The 27,561-nt window shown below is 42.1% G+C and overlaps 1 protein-coding gene across 2 annotated transcripts in view; it reads left to right on the top strand.

Annotated features, from left to right (window-relative positions):
* Positions 1-27,561, top strand: part of cabp4 (calcium binding protein 4) — a 45,380-nt gene that overhangs the window by 1,301 nt on the left and 16,518 nt on the right. The window contains exons 3-5 of one of the 2 annotated variants that reach the window (XM_085409862.1): positions 25-16,748; positions 17,135-17,236; positions 17,592-17,721. In XM_085409862.1, coding sequence (XP_085265988.1) covers positions 16,693-16,748; positions 17,135-17,236; positions 17,592-17,721 — 288 coding nt within the window. In that variant the 5' untranslated portion in view covers positions 25-16,692. The remainder of the gene's footprint in view (positions 1-24; positions 16,749-17,134; positions 17,237-17,591; positions 17,722-27,561) is intronic. The other variant, XM_085409861.1, reaches the window with a different exon arrangement.

Raw genomic sequence — 27,561 nt, 5'->3', positions numbered from 1 at the left:
TAGTAATAGTCCTGTTGTTTACAGGCTAGGTTTTTTTATGGGATCGTGAGACCTGGATCTCTTCCTGACGAGGAAGATGGCGAGCCTTTCCCTTTGAACCGAACCGAACCACAGCCATTCTGAGTTGGCCCAGAAGGGCAGGTTGCTCTTCTCTCACGAACAATTGCAACAGTGCGGTAGGACGAAATCGCACCAATCACAAACTTTTGACCTGTTGGATTTGACTTGACTGAACACTGACTATTAAGCCGGCAAGACTGACATATCTGAGCTCAGATAGGATTCTGACTGTTATTATTATTGCTGTCACTGTATTTTATTTTATGTTTTCATTCCTGTTCATAAAATGCTGTTAAATTGTTGCTAAATAGTTTAATACAATTCATAGCAACTTTACCTGTGGCTCCAGTCATTCTTCTCCACGCAACTCCCTTTATCCCTCCTGCGAATCTAGCTATTGGCCCATTCTCTCCATCTTACTTTAATTTCCCCTACCCTATCCTGTACTTGGCTACAATTCCTAAACCAAGCAGCAAGGTAAAATGAAATTTAATAGCTACTAAAAACTGAACCAAGGCAAAAAATTAGTATGACTCAAACACTCTGGATAATAATTGATGGTCTTTAAAAGTGAAATCTCTACCTCACCATTAAGTGAGGTAGACTGTAGAATAGAAGGGCCTCCTTCTTGTGGAAGTTATTTTGGAATAACGTGTGACATTTTTAACTTCTAAAATTAGTTTGAAGATCATTTTATTATACATATATAGGCGGTGGAAGGAATACTTCGAGGACCTCCTTAATCCCACTGACACGTCTTCCGAGGAGGAAGCAGAGTCTGGGGATGAGGGGAATGACCCGCCAGTTTCCGGAGGCGAGGTCACTGAGGCAGTTAAACAACTCCTTGGTGGCAGAGCCCCTGGTGTGGATGAGGTCCGCCCTGAGTTCCTGAAGACTCTGGACGTTGTAGGGCTGTCCTGGTAGACACGCCTCTACAATGTTGCGTGGAAATCAGGGGCAGTACCCCTGGACTGGCAGACCGGGGTGGTGGTCCCCATCTTTAAGAAGGGGGACCGGAGGGTGTGTTCCAACTACAGGGGAATCACACTCCTCAGCCTCCCTGGGAAAGTCTATGCCAGGGTGCTGGAAAGGAGAGTTTGTCCGTTAGTCGAACCTCGGATACAGGAGGAACAATGCGGTTTTCGTCCTGGTCGCGGAACACTGGACCAGCTCTTTATCCTCTCGAGGATACTTGAGGGTGCATGGGAGTTTGCCCAACCAGTCTACATGTGTTTTGTGGACTTGGAGAAGGCATTCGACCGTGTCCCTCGGGGTGTCCTGTGGGAGGTGTTGCGGGAATATGGGGTGTCTGGCCCATTGCTACGGGCCATTCGATCCCTATACAACCGTTGCAAGAGCTTGGTTTGCATTGCCGGCAATAAGTCGGACTCGTTCCTGGTGGGTGATGGGCTCCGCCAGGGCTGCCCTTTGTCTCCGGTTGTGTTCATAATTTTTATGGACAGGATTTCTAGGCGCAGCCAAGTGGCGGAGGGCTTTCACTTTGGTGGCCTCAAAATCTCATCTCTGCTTTTCGCGGATGATGTGGTTCTGTTGGCTTCATCGGGTGAGGGCCTCCAGCACTGGAACGGTTCGCAGCCGAGTGTGAAGCAGCGGGAATGAGGATCAGCACCTCCAAATCTGAGGCCATGGTTCTCAGCCGGAAAAGGGTGGAGTGCCCACTCCGGGTCGGGGATGAGTTCCTGCCCCAAGTGGAGGAGTTCAAGTATCTCGGGTCTTGTTTGCGAGTGATGGGAGAAGGGAGCCGGAGATCAACAGACGGATTGGTGCGGCGGCTGCAGTGATGCGGACGCTGCACCGGTCCGTCGTGGTGAAGAGGGAGCTGAGTGTAAAAGCGAAGCTCTCAATGTACCGGTCGATCTACGTCCCTACCCTCACCTATGGCCACGAGCTGTGGGTAGTGACCGAAAGAACGAGATCGTGGATACAAGCGGCGGAAATGAGCTTCCTCCGAAGGGTGGCTGGCCTCTCCCTGAGAGATAGGGTGAGAAGTTCGGCCATCCAGGAGGGGCTCAGAGTAGAGCAGCTGCTGCTCCACATTGAAAGGAGCCAGCTGAGGTGGTTCGGGTATCTGACAAGGATGCCCCCTGGGCGCCTCCTGGGTGAGGTGTTCCAGGCATGTCCCACCGGGAGGAGACCCCGGGGCAGACCCAGGACACGCTGGAGAGATTATATCTCTCGGCTGGCCTGGGAACGCCTTGGTGTTCCCCCGGATAAGCTGGAGGAGGTGGCTGGGGAGAGGGAGGTCTGGGCCTCTTTGCTTAGGCTGCTGCCCCCGCGACCTGGTCCCGGATAAAATGGATGAAGATGGATGGATATATATATATATATATATATATATATATATATATATAAAAAATAAATAAATAAAATGCAGTTAGTCAAGATTTCCTGTATCTTGCTTTTTATTTCCTTCACCAACATGCTCTCGGCCCTCCGTTCACATACAACTCAGTTCTAAAGAGTTTGTTTCTCCACCCGAAGACATTTTAAATCCTGGCCGGCACAGCAGCTCCAAAAAGTCTGGAGGCCACAGATTACAGCTTAAGTCTGTAATAACTGAATTATTTCCATGGTTAAGAAAAATACCATCACAACATCTATCTAGAAAGATGTAAACCACTAGTGTTTATTGATGATTGCTGATTGTGTGACTGCTGTGTGAAAATGTAGTGTACAGGACTCTCTACTCAGCCAAATGCTGCAAAACTGACTGATCAGTGCTTCACGGTGCAAATGGATATAATGACCCAAAGCATCTTGCAAAATAGCCCAAGAGTTTCTCAAAGCAAAAAAAGGGATATTATTACATTTTCAATGGCCAAGTCAGTCACCTGATCATAATCCAAAAGAGCATGCTGTTTAGTTATTAAATACAAAACTGAATAAAAGAAATCCCCGTAAACAAGCAGCAACTGAAGCGAGCTGCCGTAAAGGCCTGACAGAGTATAGCAAGAGAGCAAACACAACATTTGGTGCCGTCCATAGCTTCTAGACTTCAGAGACTCATTTCTTGTAAGCATTAAAAAATAATACTTATATCTAAAATTATGTTAGCTTGTCTGATAACCTTTGAGCCTCTGAAAATGTTGTGGCTGATGGCTGTAATTCAGAAAAAAGTTAATGCAAAATCTTTTTGTTCAAATCCTTTAATTAAAGATGAAACTCCATGCTTCAATCACAGTTTGTAAACTCCTCTGTGGTGGTGTGTTATTGTACAAATAGTTATCGTCCTAACTGGCTACACTGAAACTGTAGGTTTGGCAAAATAGTTTATATAATGACATAAAAGCTCAAAATTTTGAGTTACTTCCATTAAACGAGTTTTTGCCCAATCAATGGCTCAAATTTGGAGTCTACACCTAAAAAATGTATTCAATGCTAGCAGTGAAAACATCATAACTACAGCTCACCAATGAGGGGAGTGAGGTGGTAAATTCAACAGGCACATGCTCGGTTTACGCTGTTCTTCATTCAGGGTGTCATGGATTTGTCTGGTTTAACATGTCCAGGCAAGCTGTGAGGAAGAAATCCAATCAATTGTGCTTGAAGAATGAAGTCTGCTCAGTGGTGTTGAGGTATTGATCTTTCTTAGGGGTAAACATTGCATTGTCCATGAGCTGACAAAAGTGAAGCACGGCGAGCAACATCCAAAGAAAACGAGTGAAGTGAGTTCCAAAAAAAAAAAAAAAAAAAACGTAAACCCTGACAAAGAATGATGAAAGGAGCTGCATAAACTGAAAATATTAGTCAGTGATATCACCGACTAAAAACCTAAATAAACAGTAAAAAAAATAGAGAGAAGTAAAGAGGGAAACAATGCTGGAAAACAGAATCTCTGAACAAAGCCGTTCAGCTGCCACACACGCCTCAGCCTCCGTGTCAGCGTGATTAAAGCATCCACATCGCTCATGAGTATAATATGAATAATAAACATCTAGAATAAGTGAGAAAGAGATTGGTGGGAAGGAGGGAGAGGCTGTGAGCAATTTGTGGAGAAGCATTTATCCAGTCCTTCTGCATGGCAAGATAATCTCCTCCCATTACTACAGCACAAAGCAGTGCAGGTTTTCCATTAAGTGTATAACCACAGCCTCCCAAGCCTCTCACCCAGCCATTAGCTCTGAGATTAAGTAACTCTATTTACATACTTCAGCACTAGCATATGGTGAATTTTTTAACATTTGACCACAGCACAGGCTAAGAAACAGCATAAATCTTCTGATAGAGATCAAAAGAACTGCTTACCGTTTCCTACACTTGCCCTTGCAAATGTGTGCAGACAGACTGCCAGACTATATTAAGTTCCCGAGTAACTTTGCTACTTTTTGCAAAAAGCAAAGCCACATTAATGGCATGGCTGCTAAAGTCAAACTAAAATAAAAATTCACCCGTGACACAGCTGTGTTTTAGCGTTTTCTAGCATTTCCTACTTTCAGCTCCAAAAGCCAAAACCATATCGCTCACAGGACTAGAAAAAAAAAAGAAATTTTGTTTCTTCATTTCATCATAATAAAATGAGTTCAGTTGCTTTGTCTCACTGGGCCTTTAATAGGTGGAAACAACCTCAACAATCTGACCGTTCTACTCTATATTTTTTGCCACCTTACTTCAACCATTGTTGACCTGAAATATAAAAATGCTGTTTCAGTCGTGTTTGTTTGTGTTTGAGGGACGTGTCTGCTAATATAACACAAGAATTTCCTTCACCTAAACACACAGTAGGCTATGTTATTTTTCAGGACAAACAAAGTGTTTGTATTTGTGTGTGTGCGAGTGTGTAACCAGTTTTGAAATATGCTTTTAACATGAAAGTCATGGGAGGTTGACTTGCGTTTGGAGCCAGCCTCAAGTGGCCATTGGAGAAACTGCACCTTTCTGCCACTGGGAATAGAAAAGACTGGGAAAAGGAGTAAGGGGACATCAACAGTATCTTATATCAAGCAAAACACTTTATTTTCTTTCTTCGTGTATGCGTTAGCCAAAGACAGTTTTTCCTTCTTTGAAGTGTGGAACAGTGAGGCGCTGTATCAACATCTTATTAAGCAGCCGCCAGAGGATGTTTCCTGATGAGCACATGATGTGCATGATGCAAATTTTCCTCCTGTGAGAAACAGTTTGAGTGGCATTTGAATTCTGCTCAAGAATTGTTAAGAGGCACTCATCGCATTTCAAATCAACGTCAATAACGGGGAACTGAATGAATATAACAGACAGGTTGGCGGCTGCATTTTTTAACAGGTGGCTAGCTGCGGATGTTCCCCCAGGGTGGCAGTTGGTGTCACAGGTGGTGCTCGCGCTCCACATCACTCCGCTTCGAGGTGGGGGTGGAGTGATCGGTCGCATTGGAAGAGAGCGCTGCTCTGTCAAGGTACATTATTCTTCTCACCACATGCTAAATCCTGCATGCGGAGCTTCTAGTCTCGCACGAGAAGCCGCTCCCCCGTCCTTGTTTTTCAGTCGCTCTCAGCCCTCCCTCCCTTCACTGATATGATCTACTACCAGGCTCAACCTCAACTTCTACGCCTTTCTCCTTCTCCATTTCTCCCTCTGAGGGTTTTTTCTTCTTTTTTGACACAGACAGATTCCATTAACTCTCTCTCTGATTTGTCCTTAACTTTGACAAGCAGGGTCACACACACCCCAAAAAAGAAGAAAAAAAAAAACAGGTGTGGAATTTTTTTCCCGTCTACATTCACGCACAATGTCACCAAGCAAGTTTTCATTTTTCTAATGTTTTGTGACAGGCACAGCCAGCAACGCAAAAGAAAGAATGACCTCTGTCAAATTAAATGACAGACTGACAGAAGGATATTCCCTCAGGCTAAATGTGTTATTTCATTTTTTCCCCCCTTTGTTTATTTTATATGTGTCCCCTTGCTCTTTTGTAGTTTACGTGCACAATGCCCCCCTGTGGCATTTAGCTTCGCTGTTGTTTCACTTTCGATTGACTGTTTTCATATAGCAACTTCCTGTGCAGTGTGGAGCCAGAAACATGCCGCTGGATCTGAGTCGGGTTGCTCAGGAGCTTTGAGGTTTCCTTATTTCTTGTTTTGTCTCTCATGAGATTGAATTACTCTCCTGCTGACGCTGATCTCCAGCCTGCTGTTTCAACTCTGAAGCAAAGCTCAGCACAAACACAGCCACATTATTTGCCACTGACCCAATTAGATCCTGAATAGATACCATGATACACTCTTTCGCTGTCCTTGCCAGCTCCCTGATTTCTTAGTTTTATTCCACTGCTTTTGATGAATGACTTTGCTTTTTAGAAAAAATGACAACTCAGTGATTAATTGCACGTGGTCTTTCTCTCTTACACTGCCCCCCTCCTTTTTCTATTTCAATTTATGTTTCTGGCCCTAAAAAAAAAAGAAATCTATCTTTACCTGGGTTTGCCCCATCAGCATATTCCCATAAATAAAGCAGGGGGAGAGGTTGCGGTGGTTGCAGGGAGCGGTGGAGGGAAGTGTGGCCCAGAGGCAGAGCGGTGGGCATGTGCGAAATAGAGGGTTGAATAGACAGAGAGGGAAGGGGGAGAGACGAGCCAACTGCTTCAGATCAGGAGTGTGAAGGTGACTGCAGTGAAGAAGTCAGAAATGCGTTTTAAAGAGCAGGAAGCAGGGAGAAAAGAAAAGAGGAGGGAATAAACACGAGCTTAAAAAGAGAATGAAACATTTCCACAGCAAAAACAGGAAATCCATGAGCACTTCCAGAACTCCAGGTCCTTTCATAATGGTCTTTTCTATCAAACAACAAACAGAGCGTGACTGCAACCATGAGCATCGGGGCAGCAGATGAAGGGGGAGAATGGGAGCGTATTGAGATCGCAGCGATTGCAGCGAGGTGTGCAGCCAGCGTCCCGTGGCAGGATGTCATGCTATGTTTAATGAGGCAACCGTGCAGGCAATTAGTCCCTGATAGGACATTATCAGTCAACAATAAGTGAATACTTCATTAAACACAAAACCCTCCAATAGCCTCTCTTCTTTAGCGTCTCGCTTTTGCTCATTTGTTAACACACTCAGCTCAGATAACAACAATTTACAGCTGAATTCTTTCTTAATATTATTCTTAGTAATTTGCATCAGAAACGACTAAATTTGGGAATAAAGAGTTAGAGAGGCAAGGTTGAGATGGTTTGGACGTTTGCAGATAGTGGACGTATTGGAGCTGCCGGGCAGGAGGAAAAGAAGACATCAGAGAAGATTTATGGATGCGGTGTAGTCGCTGTGAAAATCCCTAAAGCAAGTGGCAGAAAGAGGAAGAAAATACGATCTCAATAATGTGCCAAGTAAAAAAATAAATAATGGGGGTATTGTTCGGTGAGAAAATATTCAATGTGTTTTTCTTGCAACATCAGCTCCGATCCATACAGCAGTTCGCTCATCTGCATCATTTTGTACCTCGTGGCTGTTAGTTGCAGTGGGAATTGCACCTTCTGATGTATTCTGAGTATCCTTCACTCGCTTCAAAGCTGAGAGAAGTTCTGAGATGGTTGTGTTTGTAGTTTGCAGTTTTGGCTGAGCGATGTAGCAGTTTCCCATCATCAGTGGCAGCCTCAAACAACCCGAATCAAATTTATAATATGCAAAGAAGATGACCAAGTTTTGTTTTTTTTAAAGTAATGCTATTCACTGGCTTCTTGATTTGACTTTTTGATCACTATTTTTTTTTCAAAGATCCTACAGTAATAGTGAGAAAACCCCAACAATCAAACGCCCTCCTATAAGCAAACACTTAGTGACAGTGGGAAGGAAAAACTCCCCTTTAACGGGAAGAAAGATAGGCAGAACCCGACTCAGGGAGGGGCGGCCATCTGATGCGACCGGTTGGGGATGAGGGGAGAGCTAGAGATAATAAGTAATGATTAAAAGCAGAGTGTTGAGTGTTGAACAAGGTGAGTGAGGAAGAAATACTCAGAGCATCATGGGAAGCCTACAGCAGCCTAGGACTACTGCAGCATAACTAAGGGAGCGTTTAACTGTCACCGAATCGAACTATAAGCTGTGGACAGTGTCTTAAATCTGAAGCACAATTTTCCTTTTTTGTTACAGTTAATCAACTTAACCTGTTTTAAGGAAGATGGTGAATTTGATTTTTCTACTGATTATGTCAACTGCTATGTCAAAAGCTGGTCGAGTCCTCCAGATCCCTCTAAAAATAACAGCAAAATTAAAACATTTGCAGTGCAGTTGATGAGAGACATTTCTAAAATTTCTTGCACTAAAAGTCGATAACGTGAAAAATGGCCGCATCGGTGTTTCACGCTGCACTAACGGCACCTTTGCCTCCATCCTAACCAAGCTAACAGAAAAAAAAGCCGATTCTACTTAAGTCAACAATTCAAAGGTCCACACTCCATTGGGAGCTGAGTGGACCATGAAATGCACATTATTGTGTTCACTTGTCTGTTTCTGTGAAGGTAAGGGGTAAAATAAGTTTCTACTTCTCCACAAAAAAAAAGCAAAACGCTAAATAAGGGCTTTGGTTGGATGCACTAAGCATATTTGAGCGTGGCGAGGGTTGCACAGGGAATAGGTTCTTCAATAGTTTCCCACTGCTGCGCTGCCTCAACGCGCAAAGAACAGGGGAATGAAGGGGGAGAGAGAGGAATGGAGAGAAAGCATAAAAATTAGATTATGCTTTCTCTCCAGCTTTTGTTTTCCTTTGAGCACAACAAAAAGCCTTTTCTCCATTTGCAGGGAACACAAGGCTGCGGGATTAATGAAAAGTTGTTCTACCGGTGGGTTTTGGTAAAATTACAACAAATTTTTCACTGAAGAGGCGAGGCATGGCTGTTTTGCATTTCTGCGCATTTTGAAGTGAGGTGACATTTATGTGAGTCACGGGTCGTGCAGCAGCTTTGTCCTGTGAAGTGAGACAAAGTTCACCAACTGACCTCTCCAGAGCAAAGCTAAATGCCAAGGAGAGGAAGAACAGAGTTCATCTGGAAAGTTTACACATCTGATGCCAGAGGCTTGAAATTGTGTCATTTATGTTCCTTTTCTCTTTTTTCCCTCTTTGTGACAGTTAATATCATACACAGAAAGTTAAAGATGGTTCAGGTGAAATTTAAGGTGTACTTTCAGCAAAAACAACCAGTGTGTCTGAGCTACTTTGGCAGTCAATAAACTGCGTAGGGTTTAATAGGAGAGAGCCCCGGGGACCCGAAAGCCCATTAAATTCTGTGCCCGACTAACTAACAGCGCGAAAATCTGTGAAATCAGTTAGTTAGGAAATGAAAGGATGGAAAAACAGGACTGTACGTGCCATCTACACACACACACACACACACACACACACACACACACACACACACACACACACACACACACACACACACACACACAGCATATACTCTATACACTGAGCTGCCAATGCAGAGATATCTTCACAGCACTTCAAAAAGTGAATCCATTGTGATTATAGTGGCAGCTTTTAGCATCCCATGCATCGGCGCCTGAGCTCATTACTTAGGGAAATACTTACTTAAATTGATATCTACATTTTCTTCAACTGCCAGTTAATTAACCTCTCAAATCACACATTTTGCCCCCAGTTCTTTCTCTAGCTGCTTAACAGCCTTATTCTTCACATTTACTGCTATATATACACACACACTATATATATATATATACTTGATTTAATTCATTAAAAGTAAACAGCAGCAGCAGTATTATGACACTCTGCGTCAAGAGAGTTTCAAAATTTCCACAGATTTTACATGTGCAGCAGCTTGACGAGGTAAACTCTTATGTGCAAAGTTTGAGTTTCACTTGGGTTTTTAGCTCAACCTCTCACCTTTGCTTTGAGGTTATACTCATAACAAATCACGTTAAACATACAAATTTATCCACACACTCGTTTATCTGACTCTGTCTGTGATTAGAGATTTTTCTGGCTGCTTTGCCCTGTCCATCTGCACTGTTTGTGCACTCTCTGTGTTCAGGGTTTGTTTGGCATTTTCTTCTGAGGCTTATTTGTTATTTGCATTATTTGCCCCCAAAGGCAGGCTCAAAACTCAACACATCAAACTAACCTGACAATCCTTTGTAGCAAATAACTGCCTGATATCACAGACATCACTGTGTTTCCTCCCTTCAGATCCTCTTTAAGGCCTTTAATGTTGCTGCCTTCAGTTGTTTCTGGTTTTTACGGCATTCAGTTTTGTATTTAATGACTGAAAAGCGTGCTCTGTTGGGCTGAGATCAGGTGAATGGCTTGGTCATCAACCATACCATTTCTTAGCCTTGAGAAACCTCTGGGTTATTATCCCTTGCACTGTGAAGCACGGTCTGATTATCCTGCTACTTCTATCATCAGCAGTCACATAATCAATAAACACTAGTGGCCCAGTTCCACTGATAGCTATACATGCTCATGTTGTAACATGGCCTCCATCAAGTTTAGCACATAACTCTTCCCATCATTTTGGCACAAGTTCATCTTGGTTTCATCTCAACAGGCTGTTTTATCAATTTCTTTTCTAATCTTGGAGCAGCATGTTGATGATGGTTAACACAGCTCACAGCAAGAAGGACCTTGTTTTAAATCCACCATCTGGCCTTTGTGTGGGGGGTTTGCACACAGAACGGTACTCTGGCTTCATCCCACATGCAGTTTGTGGGTTAACCAGTGACTCGAAATTGTCTGTCTCTTTGTGTTGGCTTTGCAACAGGTTGTTGCAGAGTGTATCTGGACAGGTCAACAGTGTACCTACTTACTTCCCTGTAAGACTGAACTAGATAAGCAGCAGGAAATGGATGGATGGATGGAAGTCTAATCTGAACTGACAGGTTTTGACAGTGGGAGGTTGTGTATATTTTCTACCAACTAACCCTTTTTTGACCAATGGCGCAGCAGTGGATCAATTTTTACAAGTTCTCATTAAATGAACCTAACTTTGTTACTGTTTGTGTTAGAGACAAAAATCTAATGATTTTGGAAAGAAGAGGAGACTAGCATTAACACCTCAACCAATTAGAGAGAGAAAATTCAAATTGTTCCTGAAAGATCAGAATTATTTTGTAATTTTACAGCCAAAACGACAAAACAATTCTGCATGTTGCGTGTATTAATAGCCAAATGATGAAAAGTGTTATTGCTGAAAGTCTGCACTTCAATCAAATATTAATTGTTAAATTTGAAAGGAGCTGTAGTGGTGTACAGAACTTAAAACTACATAAACTGTGTCTTTGTCCAGTAAATTATGAACGATTTAGATGTCAAGAATTATTTGGTCTATTGTCTTCAAACACTAGCCAGAGCTCTCTGAACGTATCCCTTTTGTTTCATCTGTCAGTCTGTTGATGCCTGTTGTGCAATTCGTGACTTACACCTGCCGATAGAAGCACCGCTTTTCCGTTTCAGTGTGTTGTTATTCAGGCTCAGATTGTTTGTTTCTCCTGGACAGTGATATGGACCCTGTGCATGGATGTGATGCCGTGAAATATATATAGAGAGGGACAGAACAGAACAGAATGGTTGATCTTTGCATCTTGAATCTAAAGTTTTTCTCACCAAACTGCACGGAAATGAAATATAAACTGATCAAAACACAGAAAATGGCAAATCTGCAGGAACACAATGTCACTGCCCTTTTTGTTCTTGAGAACAGAGGCGACCGGTTAGATCTATCTACCTAATCCAGACATATTTAGCCAGATAATCACCTTTCATTATATAATCCTCAGGTTAGCTAAGACTGTACACATGCCCTTCATCCACATCTGCTATCCAAGACAAACAAGAAGAACAGTCAGGGTAAGTAGAAGGAAGAAATAGTATCATATTCTTTTCTTCTAGCTTCTTTTGCTGTTTTTATATATAATAATAATTTATAGTTAAGTGTTCAATAATTCAGAACGACGACCACTGGCTGTAGTTCATTTGTAGGGAGCAGGCATTGCATGGAGAACGTCTGAGGCAGCCTGCTCACACTGGCTAATGAAACTGACAAACATTTCCTCTCTGCTTTGTAATATTTGATTATATGGATCCTGAGCTTTGCTGTACAAGCCAGCAGATGGCCAGACCTCTGTTTTCATTTGTTTTGGTTCACCATTTGTGCCCCTGTTGCTTGCTACAATGCAATTGCATCAGCTGACTTATTCAGAGCAGCTCGCTGTGTGATTATCAGGCTGGCCTCCAGAAAAACAGGCAGCGAGAGCTTGTAATTAGACTCGAATTATATACAAAGCAATGGGGAGAAATTCCCCAAATGACAGGGAAAACATGAAAACGTATCTCTTTCTCACCCTCTGTTATCCTGTCTGCACAGAGACCAAAGGCGACAGTCTCATTTTAGAGCCGTGACATGAAATCAGTGCTGGATAGGGGAGGAGGGATGTGAGGATGAGAAAGTGGTGGTGAAGTGTTAAGATGGGTGAAGATAAGATGGAGTGCCAGGCCTGATTGCATTTCTATCGGTTGTTTATGGATCAGACACGGACTGGTTTGGCTCCTCTGGGACCGACTTTCTTCCGACTGGACAGCAGGCGAACGGAAAGATAATGCGAAAAATAAAAGAAAACAAGGAGAGTACACAGGAAGGTGAAGCCACGCCTGAACTCACAATCAATGTGTGTTTTTTGTGACTCTGATACTTTCTGTTATGCATGCCAGAAAGGTTCATTTTTGTTTCAATTTTCTTTTTAGTTAAGAAATACCTTGAAAACCACTCAAACAATTTCCCTAACTGTAGGCATAAATTTGGTTTTAATTTAATGTTCTTTAATAGTATTTTATGGGGAAATTTTAAGTTCTTGTATAAAGCGCCCTGTGGCACACTAGCATCCTTGCTTGTACTTTGCTTCCTGCCCGATGTCACAACCTTAACCTCAGCATGACCCAGGATAGCTGGCTAAGAAATCCTCGTCCAAACAGTTCAGTCTTCAGTCTGGGTGTAAAGACTTCAATTTTTACAAAGGATATAAAAGAAGTGAGTGTAGCAGAGTTTCTTTAACTCTTCATCTTTGCTTCAAGCTGTTAGTTTAAGGCTACGTTAGCCACTAGCAGTACCCTAAGAGAAAACTTTATCTTTGATTCTGCTGCTCTGCTTTTGATCCTTTAAGAAAAATAATACAATGTTTAAGCGGTGTGGTGATCTGCTTTTCCCAAATCAAAGGCTTTGGGAACTTTTAACTTCTCATAGTCTTTGTAGCCTAGATTGTGTCAGATGTTAACAAGAATTCAACACGCTTCAAATATTTCCCCCAAATAAGAATATCTGCTACACTCATAAAAGAGAGAAATAGCCAATACGACACCACTATATTTCTGAAGTCTGGAGTTGAGCATAAAGGCCACTGCAGTTTTTCAGACGCAGAAGTAGCCATAAGTGCTAAATTGCTAGCTAAGGTGTCTAGACTTTATTTACTATAATCCACGGGCAGGGATATTTAGTGCTAACATATTGATATAAATTAATAATAGATAATGGATGGTGAAAATGGTTTACTCACCCAAGACTAAAGAACAAATTTCTTGAATGGCTGTATGGCAACAGTAGAGGCAGTACCTAGCAGACAGGCAGCAGCACCCATGAACACTTACTAAGTGAGGTCTGCAGCTCTTTAGACGTTGTTCTGGGTTCTTTTGTGATCTCTTGGATGAATCATCAGTGGCTTTAGAAAGGGCTTTGTAACCTTTCCAGGCTGATAGATGTCACTGACGTTGTTTTGCCTGTGTTCTTGAGTTTCTTTAAATCGTGGCATGATGTGTTGCTTTTTGAGATATTTCAGCCGGCATCACTCTGTCAGTCAGGTTCTGTTTAACTGATTGTTTGATTCAGCAGAGTTGGCAATAATCAGGCCTGAGTGTCACTAGTAAAACTAAACTCAGCTTTCTAAAAAAAAAAAAGTGGTTAATGCCAGCTAGTTAATGTTGTAACAATGGCAATTGGATAGCTTTTCTCCCCGAATAAGTGAAATCATCATTTAAAAACTGCATTTTATATTTAATCGGTTATCTTTCTCAAATGTCAGAACTTGTTTGATGATCTGAATCATCTTGGGCTACGTTCACACTGCAGGTGTTAATGCTCAATTCCTATTTTTTGATCAAATTCAATTTTTTTGACTGTTTGTTCACACTACAAATAAAATGCGACAGCAAACGCGCTCTAGTGTGAACGCTGAAAGCGGCCCGCATGCGCAAAAGAAGACGTCACACACAACGCGCTCTGTTTAGACCCAGAGCAAACAGTATTGTTTGACTGATGGCCCTTAATATAAAGACTTCAGACTTTACGTTTCCCAATTTTTGCTTTAAGTTATTTTGTTATTTACATAATAATGTAAATAACCTAATAATGATCCTTATTGCTGTTTTAGAGGAGTGGTGCTTCAAAGGATAGTTGCAGATTTCTGTCAGAATCTGTACAAATAACATGCTCACGTTTCTCCAACGTTGTCTTCCCAACAGTTTCACTGACATCTACGCTGGATAGCCAGGAAGCGTTCGCGATGTCTTCTCGGGCGCTTCTCCGCCGCTGATAATTGCCGTCTGTCTTGTGTCAGTGACGTAAAAGACGGATTTAATGTGACATGACCGTTCAAACAGCAGTCGCTTTCTAAAACATCGGATATGTATCGGATTCAGTACCACATACGAAAGTGACCCAGATCGGATTTGAAAATATCGGATTTGTGCCGTTCACACTGTCATAGCATGATAGGATATGGGTCGCATAGGGTCAAAAAAATCGGATTTGATACACTTTTGCCTGCAGTGTGAACATAGCCTAAAACTAAGAAATCAGGAAGGGGGCAAATACTTTGTCCTAGCACTGTGTGTAGGTTTCACAGGAGCGCCTAGAGTTCTCTGAAAACCTTCCTTTTCAGTATGTATGCACTCAATGTGGGTCACGTTTGCATGACATATACAATGTGTCTCAGCGTCCTTCACTCCAGTGGCTCTTGTGGAGTATATTTAGAATCCCTATTTAGTGTTTAACTCCCAACACCCCAGGCTGGCCCATTCGTCGTCTTCCACATCATTGCAGAACTCAAGTGCAGCTTGCTTTCCATCGTCAGCTGTGTTTGTTGTGTTGGTTTCGTCTAGTCCACCTGGCCCTCCATTTCATTACTTCAATTAGAATGATTAGGATCTAAAATTGCTTGTGTCGGCTCAGTGATTGACAGCAATTGGCCACTTAGGGAGGAGTGCTGCAGACACAAAGCGCTGCTCAACGGCTTGTGTAGTGAAACGGGTACAGGGTGTGCATGCGAGTGTGGCTGTGTTTGTTTACTCTGATGGGAGTTGTGCTCACTGAAGACGAGAGCAATTCTTTAGGCAAACAATGCGAGGCCATTACTATAGAAAGTCCAGATATCCTGCTTTCCCCACAAGTGCAGCGTGAATGTTTGGGAAAGCGGCAGAGACGCTGTGTATATGTGTGTGCTTGCATTATTGCAAGGTTTTGCAAACACTGCAAACTTTTTTCAGTATGCATGTAAATAAATAAATAAATAAATCAGTGTATAGATAAAATAACTTCTGACCACTTCAATTCCAAAACTGTAATTGTGGGTGGACATTAAAAATTCCTCCCCTCTCCATTCGTACAGTTTAATATGCTTCAAGCGTGTTGCAATCAGGACGTATCGTAAGCACACTGATTGTGCGAAAGCATGACAGGCAGGCAATCACTACTCAGTCATGGCACGTTTTGTTCCACCCAGCTGGAGCTGGGAATGTGGCTTGTTTTTTGCCGAGGTGCATTAAACGGTCCAACATAATTTAGACGACTGGCTGGTCTTCGTGTCTCTTCTCATTACAGCCCTCGTGGTCCGGGGCCGCCTTAAGTAGTGACTGTTGGAGCAGATCTTGAGGGTCTGTCTTTGCAGCAGCTTCGTGGCGTGCGTGCTGGTGGTGTGAGGCGTTGGGTTTACAGCGCATCAGTGTCAAGTACGGCCGTTCATCATCAGGCGCTGATACTCAGAACTGCCGAGGCTCGTGACAGAACATTAATCTGTCTCTCAAATTGAAAGCCATAAGTTTCTCCTCCTCCTCCCTCATGAGTTCTGCACATGCGACTGTCATACACTCCCTTTCCTTTCATTTTTCTGTTCGCCATCTTCTTCTGTTGCTGTACTGACATTTCCATCCACACTGTCCTGTGGTCCATGTTTTTTGTTCTGCTGTTTGGGTATATACGCTGTGATTGCATTCAAACTCAAACTGGTCCCTACCTATTTCAGCTGAGCCCCCACCCCTGCAAGTTTTGCTATTACTAACGTTTAAAACTGGGTTTGAGTGACTCCTCTTCCCTCTGGCTCAATAGTTGAATTAAATAGATTTCTATAAATGTGATTAATGCTGTGATGCGGTGTGTAATATCTAGCCCTGTGCTCATTTTTGTTACTGCAACTTTAGCAGCTAAGACAGCCCTTTTAGCTTGTCTCTACCTTGCATTTGAAAAAGCCAGTTCATGAAGACTTTAGTGTTTAATATCAGGTTTTGTTTGGTTGTTTGTTGCTTTGTGTGAGCCCAACAAGCCTTTTCTTCATTATTTTAGAAAGCTCTTTTGGAGCCTTTGCCTTTACATTATGATATTTGTGTCTTTTCCCTCTCTTCCCTTTTGACATTTTCTTTTATCTTCTGGCCAGGATGTCCGTGAAAGGTGCAAAGGGAGGACCAGAAAGTAGACCATCCTCTGCCGCCAGGTCAGTGAAGAAAAAAGTCAAAATTAACAATTCAAGCTCAGTGTGAACCCTAAACCTCTCATTTGGAGCATTTCAGTGGTGCATTTCCGTTGTGTTTGTCTGTTATGTAACAGTACATAAGCAAATTCAGTAGGAAAAGTAATTCTTGAGAGATTGTCTAGCTGATTTTAAACGGTCTTAATAGCTTTTCAAGACATTTTTTTTGGGGGGGGGGGGGGCGCTTTTAGAAATCCAAAGAGCTGTCATCAGTATCCTCCCATCGTAGCCAGCTTTTTTAATGGGAGAAAGAACTGGCTGTTAGACTCTATCAAAGTCAGTATTTATGTTTCTTTTTCTTTAAATAAATAATGGGACTCTAAGTTGATTAAGGCCTCTCTCTTTCCTAGCACATCTCCACGAGTGGGGAGGGCTGCAGCAGCTGGAAGATCACCTGTTGCAGGCAGATTTAAAAACAAGGCCCTTCAGCTCAGCCTCTCCAAGAAATTCTGGTTATTATCGTTCTCTGTTTCTAATCAACATTGATTAGGACAAGGGGAGTGGGACGTGTAGAGTTGCGTACCCAATTATGTGATACATCACCTGAAAAATAAACTTGTAGAGTTTCCAGGTTTCCAAGTTGCCCTCCTGGGAAACACTGCCTTTCTTCCTTTTTTTCTGGTGATTGATGTTACCACTGATGTCACCTGACTAGGCCCAAGCAGCTGATGCTGCATGAACAAGGGATGGAAAATATTACCTCAAAGGCACTTAAGTGTATTTGGTAAACTGCTGGAGGGGAAATTATAGACTTGGCTTTTATGATGATAGCTCTCAACAATTGGCGTGCAAATGCACTCTTCACAGCTCAAAGTCCCCCACACCCCAGGGGAAGGGCCCTGAGGAGCAGGGTAGTCGGCGTGGTAAAAGGAGCCTCAGCAACAGCTCAACAGTGGCCGCTGCCTACGTCGCCTACCTTAATAAACTTTTTGGACAGGTCAGTTCATGCATATACACATTAATTTAAACAGAACCTGACACTCAATAGTGATAAATAACAAGGTTTCATTCTGGAGTATGTTTACATTCAGGGGTAACAGCACATTTATAAAGGGCAAATATAAAAAAAACTGAGCAGGTGGTGTGGATTATTAAAAAAATAATGTACACAGTCCATATCAGCATGTCCTGGTGATGCTTTTATAGTAAAAATGCCTCTTAATTTAACAGTAACTGCACCTGAATACTGTATGTTTGTGTTTGAAGGGGAATCTCGTGGTGCAGACAGGAATCAAAGAGCAGGCACAGAGATGGAGACACAAAAGATCAAAATGGTTAGGACCCCATCACTGAGTGCTTGGCGAGTGATTACTGGAAGTTGCTGCCAGTCGCTCGTGAAATTAGTTGCAAAAGAGGGTGCTGCACCAAAGACCTTATGATTGTTTTGATCACCAACTTTTCAAGTAGAGAAACTTGAAAATGTGTGACTCAAACTGGAACTGTTCTCCTTCACTGTAGTGAAGTTGTGTCCGGCCACTGAAATCATGGTCAGACACAACATGTTTCAAGAGATGCAACTTTTACTTTGAAAGTGAGTCGTTTGAGTTGCGTGGCACTCTTCACATTTTCACAACTATGTAGGGAACAGTTGGTGAGTGTCTGCATGTTGGTGTCTTCCATGCAAATTACAGGTGGCTCAGCAACTAAACCAATCTCAAAGAGCTTGTAGGTCCAGCATGGTAAACCTCACTGTAACTGGTGTTGCCCATGGGATCACTCACCAGTCTCTAGATGTAGTGGTCTGTTGTTCAGCAATACATTTCTCACTGGCTATTAGCAACCGGTGTTAGGGTGTTTTATCCAGTTTTTCTGTGCTGTGGATTTTACACAGTACGAAGTGAAGAGCACCAGAACCCAGCTGCATGACTATCAAGTTAGCCTTTATCTCTACATGGGACAGACAGGACAGGTGGACAGATCATAAGTTGTTCAAGTCATGGTTGAATCAAAGCCTAACTTTATTTATGAATTTACTTTATATATACTGAATTATTTACACTTCATTGATTAAAAATAGATACATTTTCTGAAAAGCTGTGAAGTGGTTGTAAGTAATCCAGAAAAGTTGGAACACCTGCAGGAATTAGTAGCAACAGCTTTCAAGGCTTGATCAACCTGCACTGACGCAGAACAGCTTTAAATTGTTAAGCCATTTTGTCCTCACTTAAAAAAAAGACCTTTTTGTATAATTCTGAAATGTACATTATTTTTTCAGTTTTTGGTAACTTTACCTTTATATCAATTCAAGCTATTCATTGGACTTGAACAACTTGAACTGCAATAAATAATTGGAAAAACTAGGGTGTTCTAAAAGTTTTAACTGGTAGTATCTGTTGAAAACATGCAGTCATACTGTATGTGCATGTGTATCTCATTTATTCCATGTTTGCTGTCATCATACTTGTCTTTATCTTACTTTAGCAAGGCTAAATCTATTTTGGCATACGCTTAAATGACCTCTGACTGAATTTGTCATTTGTGGTGCTGATCAAACGCTGTAATTGATTAATGTTATATTCTGCAACCTGAAATACATCGAAAGCAAAACTGAGTTTGATTTTAGACACAAATGATGATAACCAGCCCGTAAGAGTTAATATTTTCTTCCACAATCTCCTCCTTTGTCACAGTAACTGCTCAACGTGTACAAGGTGCACCTGCTCCTTTCACTTCAATTGATATGTCCTTGCCTCATCTCCATCAGCCCAGCAGGTCTCAACTTCACAGTTTGAAAACCCCTGGAAACATCCAAAATCTTAAATAGTGGTTGTTTCCTAGCCCTCTAAAAGAGAAAAAATAGCCTTACTAGCATTTATTTATTTTAATAACAATTATGCAATACAAGCATGTGCAGCAAAAATGCAAATGTGTCTCCTTTATGCTACACAAAACACAAACACAGAACCGTGATAAAGTGGAGGTTTGCACAGTGAGTCACAGCTGAATAAAAAAACATTAAATTTAAAGTTATGCAGCCGAGCAGGAAAATTGCCCTATTTATTTAGCTGATTGTGAGCACTAACAATCAGCTGTATGTATAAACACTGCTTGTGGCTGTTTGCAGTGATCCATAGCGATCCAAAAGCAAATGCTCTGTTTGTAAACCGGTAATTGTTAATGTGGAATAGGTCACATAACCATGGAAATCAGTATCATTACCAACTGCTATTAATTCAAATATGAAATTGAGACTGTGGGCTGTAATCCATGTCCTTTATGCCTTGGAAAAGAAAAGGGGGGGGGGGGGGGGGAAGCACTCCAATAATTTCACAAATGATTTAATGCCTGGACTCTGTGTCATCTTCCAGTAATGCTCTGCTTGGCTCGGGTTAAGAATTGGCTCTTTTCACGGCTGATACCATGATCCCAGGTCCCTGCAGGATGTTACAGAATATTTCAAAAAATTACAAATGGACATGAGCCAAGAAACGATGCACAAGCATCCTGATTTTTGTTGGAAATATTAGCTGATTTACACATGAAGCACTTAAAATCATAACATACAATGATTTAATTTGACATATGCCATGTTCAACGCTCCTGAACAAATAGTAAAGTTCTTCTCATGTATTATATGAGGAAAAAGGCAGGATTTATTTTATATAACTGAATCACTAAAACCAGAGAGTCTATTATAATGTTGTTTTTACACAAGATTAGGACTAATCAGATGTAACAATACTCAGCTATAGTCATTTTGGAGACACATGGTGGAATTAAAGACCACAATATACAGCCAATTCAACCCTTTGAAGATTCGATTTGAGTACAATTCTCAGTCATTTCAGGTATGTACAGAGTAATGATGGGAAGAGTCGGTTCATAATGGTCATGAATATAACAGTGGACATTACTAGTCAGTCTTCCTAATGAGCCAATATCCATGAAGCATGAATAGATGACATTAGTGATTTGCCCAGGAGAGGATATCTAATTGTTCTGAGAAAAGTAAACGTTCCCTCGGCAGGATTATAGGCTGCATTAAATTTGTCGTGCAGCTGGTAGATTAGATGGGGAATGCTGGTGTTGCACATGTTTTCAAGTGTGAGAACAAAGTTGTCCTTTTCATTAAAAACTGTAACAGAGATGATCCTCCCACAACTGAAACCATAGTCACAGTGAAAATTTGCCACGTCTTGATTTGTTGTATTTTTTGCATATTTGTCACACTTACATGTTTCAGATCATCAAAAACTTTTAATATTAGACAAAGATAAACCAACTAAATACAAAATGCAGTTTTTGTATGATGACACATTATATAATACAAGAAACTCAAAAGTCATTGAGATCTGTCAGTGAAGGAAAGGGTTACAAAGTTATTTCTAGTGTATCCCGGTGAGAGCAACAAAAGGAGAAAATTTAAAACAGCTTACCGAAATTACTCCAGGAACACATCCACGACTCATCCAAGAAGTCACAGAAGAACCCAGAACAACATCTGAAGAACTGCAGACCACACGTCCAAGAAGAAGACCACTGTTGACCAAAAACAACACAGAGACTCACCTCTGCCCTAAAACAGCTTTATGATCTCCAAGACTTCTCGGAAAATATTTTGTGGACCCACAAAACACAAGTAGAACTTTTTCAAAGGTTTTCATCCCATTACACGTGCATAAAACTAAAACAGCATTTGATAAGAAGAACATCACACCAACAGTCAATCATGGTGGCAGTAGTGTGATGGTCTGGGGCCGCGTTGCTGCTTCAGGACCTGGACGTCTTGTTGTAACTGATGGAACCATGAATTCTGCCCTCTACCAGAAAGTCCTGAAGGAGACCCATCAGTTCCTGCTCTGAAGATTATGCAACAGGACAATGATCGAAAGCAAGTCCACATCTGAGAAAACAAAAGTAGCCTAGTCAAAGTCTGGACTTAGATCATATTGAGATGCTTTAGCATGACCTGAAACAAGCTGTACAATACTGCAGTGTGACTGAAAGAAAACAATTCTGTAAAGAAAAGTGACCCAAACAGTGATGTTAAAGACTCATGGTCGCATTTCATAAATGTCTGATTGCAGTTCTTGATGCCAAGGGTGGCAAAGCCAGTTATTATGTGTTGGAGGCAAATACATATTCACACGGGATAGTTGCCTTTTTCTAGTAGATGAAATCATCATTTAAAAACTTGTATTTACTCTGGTTATCTTTGTCTAATATTACAATTTCTTGGGTGATCTGAAACATTTAATTGTGACAAATTATGTGACAAATGTGTTTCAGTAAGTGCCCCAAAATTGCACCATGGACGGCTGGTTTCTGGGTTTAAAGGTTGGAGTAAATTGCTCTCCGCTGGAGCCTAAACCAAAAAAACAAAGTCATAGGTTTTCCTCTGTGTTATTTTCCCCCCATCTCCCCAACTGTGTGTCATCACCTCTCCCATAAAAAGCAAATCTCACTTTTCTACACTGCTAGAAAGCTAGTTTTCTTTTTTTTTAAGTTGGAAGAATAAAAAACAAAACAAAACCTTGTTTGCAGCTCAGTCCCGACTGTCTGCTGTTTTACAGACTTCCATTTTATAGTCATGGTCAATGGAAAAACTGCTTTTTGTGCCACAGGAGACTCATTTGTGGCAATGCTGAGAGTGGCCACTGAGAAAAATGTTGTGCTAGAGCCGAGCACCAGTTTTTCTCTTTCGCAGTCATAATATTCACTGACTCTGCAGAGGAAAGAGGGCAGAAAGTAAATGCTACAAAATGTACTTTTACTTTACTTATTTTTTGTGAAGCTGGCCTCTGTCACAAGTAATCATATTAAGTTAAAAGGTCATTTAACTGCAAACCACATTGTTTCTCTAACTGCTAGATTAATCTTTAAACACACACATGAGAAGGATTTCCTGAAATTTCCTGAAATGAAACCCACCCCAAGAGGAGCTGTGCGCCTATGAACATTTACAGATGTTGCATAACTTGATCTCCTAATAACTAACGACTGTTTCAGAGTTGCAGCCCATTTATTGGAAAAGGAAGAACATCTCACCATGACCTTGGGCTACCGCGGACAATTTTACACTCCTCTCCGACTCACTACGTCACCTGCCATGACTGATCTAGCTTGTTTTACCGTGGCGGTCTAATGTTTGAATTTACAAGTGATGCTTGGACACTGAGGTAGAGAGACCATATCCTGCAGCCTTCCTAATCTCAACACAAGTAGCAAGATTCCCTGTCAGCCTTCATCAGATCTAATCGAACAAGCGGCTGGCAGAGAGAAGAAGAAAGACAACTGATACATGTGCACATCAGACAGAAGCACAGTTGAATGCAAAGCAAATCGCACTGTACTCTGTACTGTACACTGTAATGTCACTGCTTTGTGGGTTTTTGAGAGCCTTTTCACTTCAATGCTGATGCATGCTAATGTGAAACTTCTTCTCACATGTGTACATGCGTCATACTTACAAAGCAGTGTGCTGCTCAGTGGGCCACATGAAGGCAGACAAAATGAAATGAACCATTAATGGGCTTGTTCTGACGGATGAATTCAGAGCCTGAGTTGCATGCGAACTAATCATTTCTGGATGAAAAAAAATCTAATTAATATGTTGACCTTGCTATGTGAACATGCCTTTTTGTGGTTGCAGGATCCTGTGCATGGTAAACAGTGGTGCAGCTCTGCTGGCGCTATTGAGTTTTTGTTTTTTATGCAATGACTATTTTACAACTTAAAAGCCTTGTATAAATTACTAGTGCCTTAATGTTTTAAGTAGCGCCCACATTTAGTAATATAACTGGTGCAATTGCATCTTGACGTTGCATTTATGTTACAAATCTTTTTTTTTTTTTTTTTTTTTTTTTTTTTTAAATGACATCAGAAACAGCAGTATGCGACATTACGTGATGGCAGAGCTTCAGTTCATCCTTTGTCATTTTTTTTTTTTTTTTTTTTTTTTTTTTAATAAATAGGACAGGGGGAATGAATGAGAGAGAGAGGGGGAGAGAAAGAAAGAAAACCAAAGGGGAGAAGAGACGGTGAGAAGGGGGGGGAAGAGAGAGAAAAAAAAAAAAAAAACTCCTGGGTCACCTGTATGGAGGGAAAAAAAACAAACAAACAAACAAACAAAAACAAACAGAGGAGACAGCAAACAACAAAGAGCAACATAATAATAGAGAAAACAAAGCACCATCACAATAAACTAGCTAGTCATAGATATCAATATTTACTAAATAATAAACGATATTGTGCAGCACGCAAGATAGACAGCGCACAGTGTGCTTTGAGGCAGCAGCCAAGAAAGCTTTAGTCCGCGTCTGTGAATACCCATGTGTGCATACCTGTGTGGATCAGCATGCTTGCATTCCAAAGGTTTCTCCATGTAATGATCTGCTAGGGAGTGTGGGGGGGGCCACAGCCCCGTCCTCCAGGGTGTGAAGCGGGTATGGAGGAGATCAAAACTCCAGACATCCAGAGGCCCCCAGAACACAAAAGACCATGGAAGACCAACAGAGGGGCAGCCGCGCCACTGTCCCAGTAAGAGCTGAGGAGAGTCCCAGATGAGGGCTCGCCCAGCAGCCGCGGAGCAGAAGTCAGGGGGAGTTGCAGTGACGCGCCCGTGAGCTCCGCCGGCCCCCAGCTGCGCCTGAGTGACCGAGCCCTAGGCCGAGAGGCCGGGGGCACCCCACCTCCAAAGGGGCCCGAGCGAGCCCCAGGCCCCAGGCCCCGACAAGCGGCCGCCAAGGAGTGAGCCGGTGTGCACCCGGACGCCCACCCCCAGACACAAAGAACCACCAACACACCGACACCTGAGGGAGTCCGCCACCGGCAGGGGAAGTGGTGGTGGGTGGAGATAGGCCTCCAAACCTTGGAGGGCCTGAGGTGTCCCCAGAGAGGTGGCGTCTGATACCCAACCTGACATATAGACACAGACATACAGGCACACACAGACACAAACATCCATTCCCACCCTCATGCTCTCATATGCACTCACTCCACACTCAACCAACGTGGAGACAGACATAAAGAGACGCTGTACACACAATCACACTCCCCAAGCGTACTCTACAAACCGGGTCTAGGTACCCTTGCCCCTGGAGGGGGGAATTGCACCCAGACCCAGGTGGTGTTACCCTTTTCCCTGCGGTGGGGAGAGGCAGACCACCCCGACTCCGCAGCAGCAGGGAGGCCCCACACCCCAGACCGCAGTCGGACGGCCAACTCCTCCTACTAGCCCTCCCGCTCCAGCAGGCCGCAGAGAATGGGGGTGGGAGAAGACTCCAAACCTCCCTCCACCCGCTCATTGTAGTGTTGATGCATATGTGTTCTAAGGTGCAATTAAAACCCAGGAGGGCATGGAGCTACCTGCCATATCCTGCAGCCTTCCTAATCTCAACACAAGTAGCAAGATTCCCTGTCAGCCTTCATCAGATCTAATCGAACAAGCGGCTGGCAGAGAGAAGAAGAAAGACAACTGATACATGTGCACATCAGACAGAAGCACAGTTGAATGCAAAGCAAATCGCACTGTACTCTGTACTGTACACTGTAATGTCACTGCTTTGTGGGTTTTTGAGAGCCTTTTCACTTCAATGCTGATGCATGCTAATGTGAAACTACTTCTCACATGTGTACATGCGTCATACTTACAAAGCAGTGTGCTGCTCAGTGGGCCACATGAAGGCAGACAAAATGAAATGAACCATTAATGGGCTTGTTCTGACGGATGAATTCAGAGCCTGAGTTGCATGCGAACTAATCATTTCTGGATGAAAAAAAATCTAATTAATATGTTGACCTTGCTATGTGAACATGCCTTTTTGTGGTTGCAGGATCCTGTGCATGGTAAACAGTGGTGCAGCTCTGCTGGCGCTATTGAGTTTTTGTTTTTTATGCAATGACTATTTTACAACTTAAAAGCCTTGTATAAATTACTAGTGCCTTAATGTTTTAAGTAGCGCCCACATTTAGTAATATAACTGGTGCAATTGCATCTTGACGTTGCATTTATGTTACAAATCTTGCTGGCAGTTTTACACAGTGAATAATCATTTGAACGCCCGCCATGCGGCGCAGCTTCCAAATAAACGACAGGCGCCTTTTCCTGATGCTATTGTGCACTTGAACGGGATGACCTTGTGTGATTTATGAATTAGACAGGCTGAGTGCCAACATGCATTAGGAAGAAAAATATTGCACTTCTCTTTGCATTTCATTACCCGTGCTGCTCAGATTTCCCTTTTTATCTCTCACTTTTCGAGCATTTAAAAAAATGAACAACTTGAGGTTGAAGAACGGTTTGCCTTCATAAAAGTAGCAGTAGAGTAATGAAAACAGACACTTGGTTAAAAGCAAGGGTGAAACAGTAATAGCTCACAAGCAAGGGTGGCATGGGTTCTGGGGTGAAGTATTTTTTATACTTGTAGGTAGGGCTGTTCGATATAACGATATATATCGGATGACGATATGGTTTCATTTTACGCTATCGTTTGTTTCGTGGTGTCGCAAAATAAACTGTTTACGGCAATATGTTTTCATCGTTTTGATGGTCACTGTAGTGGCTATATTAATTTCTTAAAGTTCTCTCTTTCTCTTATATTTTATATAACCACACTACACCTGTTTTTATGTGTTGTGGTTAGCAACAATAACGGTAACAGCATCGCGTGTCCGCTTGTTTATGTTCCACATAAACCTTTCACAATAAAGCTCAATATCCTGTTGAGACTTTTCAAAATAAACTGAATCACGTGAAAGAGCAGATTATTTACGGATGAGAATTAAAAAAGAGCCGCTAGGTGCTAAAAAATAAACCTTAGTTTAGTTTTAGAACAGGCTTTCCCCGCAGCACGCTGTGTAAAGAAAACTGCAGCCGTTACAACTTATGTCTAAAAATGTATAGTTTCATGCATCTGTTAAAACACTCGACTCCAGCTACATGACGCGCAGCTGGAAACACTTCCCGCAAGTCGAGATTCACAGAATTTACAGAAAATGTTACATTTTTGTGATTTATATCGTTATCGGATGATAGAATTCTTGTATCGGGATATGAGATTTGGTCATATCGCACAGCCCTACTTGTAGAATATGGAACTAATTAGAAGCAACTGAAATTCAACAGTGTCTCTCTTCTGTATGATACGCAGTATTTTTTCTCTACCCCTTAAAAGCTGATGAGGAGTAATGCTTGAAGCTCTTTTTTTCTGAACTGAGCGGTTTCTGTTATAATTCAGGCCTGCTTATAGAACAAAATGACTGAGTGTGCAGCAGAAATTAGTGAGGGTGGTCTGTCCCTATGTAGCTATGCCTGGAAAGTCTTGAAAAGATAGTGTGTTGTACAGCTCACTCCATGCCCTTTCATTTAATGATGGTTTCTTGAATTTTTTTATGTCTACTTTGACCTTGAGTACTAACAAGGAAAGCAAGGATGCTAAGACATCCAGCCCCTTATGCTCCCCAAGCCCCAGTATATTATTGTTTGAAGTGAAGTTTGAAGATGATCCATAAAAAATTGTGGGAGGCAAGAAATATTCAAGTGAATAGATATTTCATCATTTTTGTACTGAGCCTTACCAATCCCAAGTCCAAGTATTGAAACACAAGCCCACAGCAAATCAGCCAACATTTGTTCTGTACGTAATCAAAGTTTGTTGTTTCTTTGAACTTAGAGATATCCTTGGGCTTCTGGTGTCTTTTTGCTAAGCAGCATTTCCATATGTCAGTCTCCATTGCTCTGTAAGATGACTGAGTTAGCATGTTTCTTGCTTTTTCCCCCCGTGGACAATGCTTTTGCAGTAGAGTTGCACACTGTTTGCAAGCCCTCGAGTCAAAA

This window comes from Rhamphochromis longiceps, linkage group LG6 (assembly GCF_057381845.1).
Source record: "Rhamphochromis longiceps isolate RC_006_pf linkage group LG6, R_longiceps_female_GT1.1, whole genome shotgun sequence".
Classification (NCBI taxonomy): Eukaryota; Metazoa; Chordata; class Actinopteri; order Cichliformes; family Cichlidae; genus Rhamphochromis; species Rhamphochromis longiceps.
The sequence above is the reverse complement of the archived record's forward strand: the minus strand, read 5'-3'. Positions and strand labels throughout refer to the sequence as shown.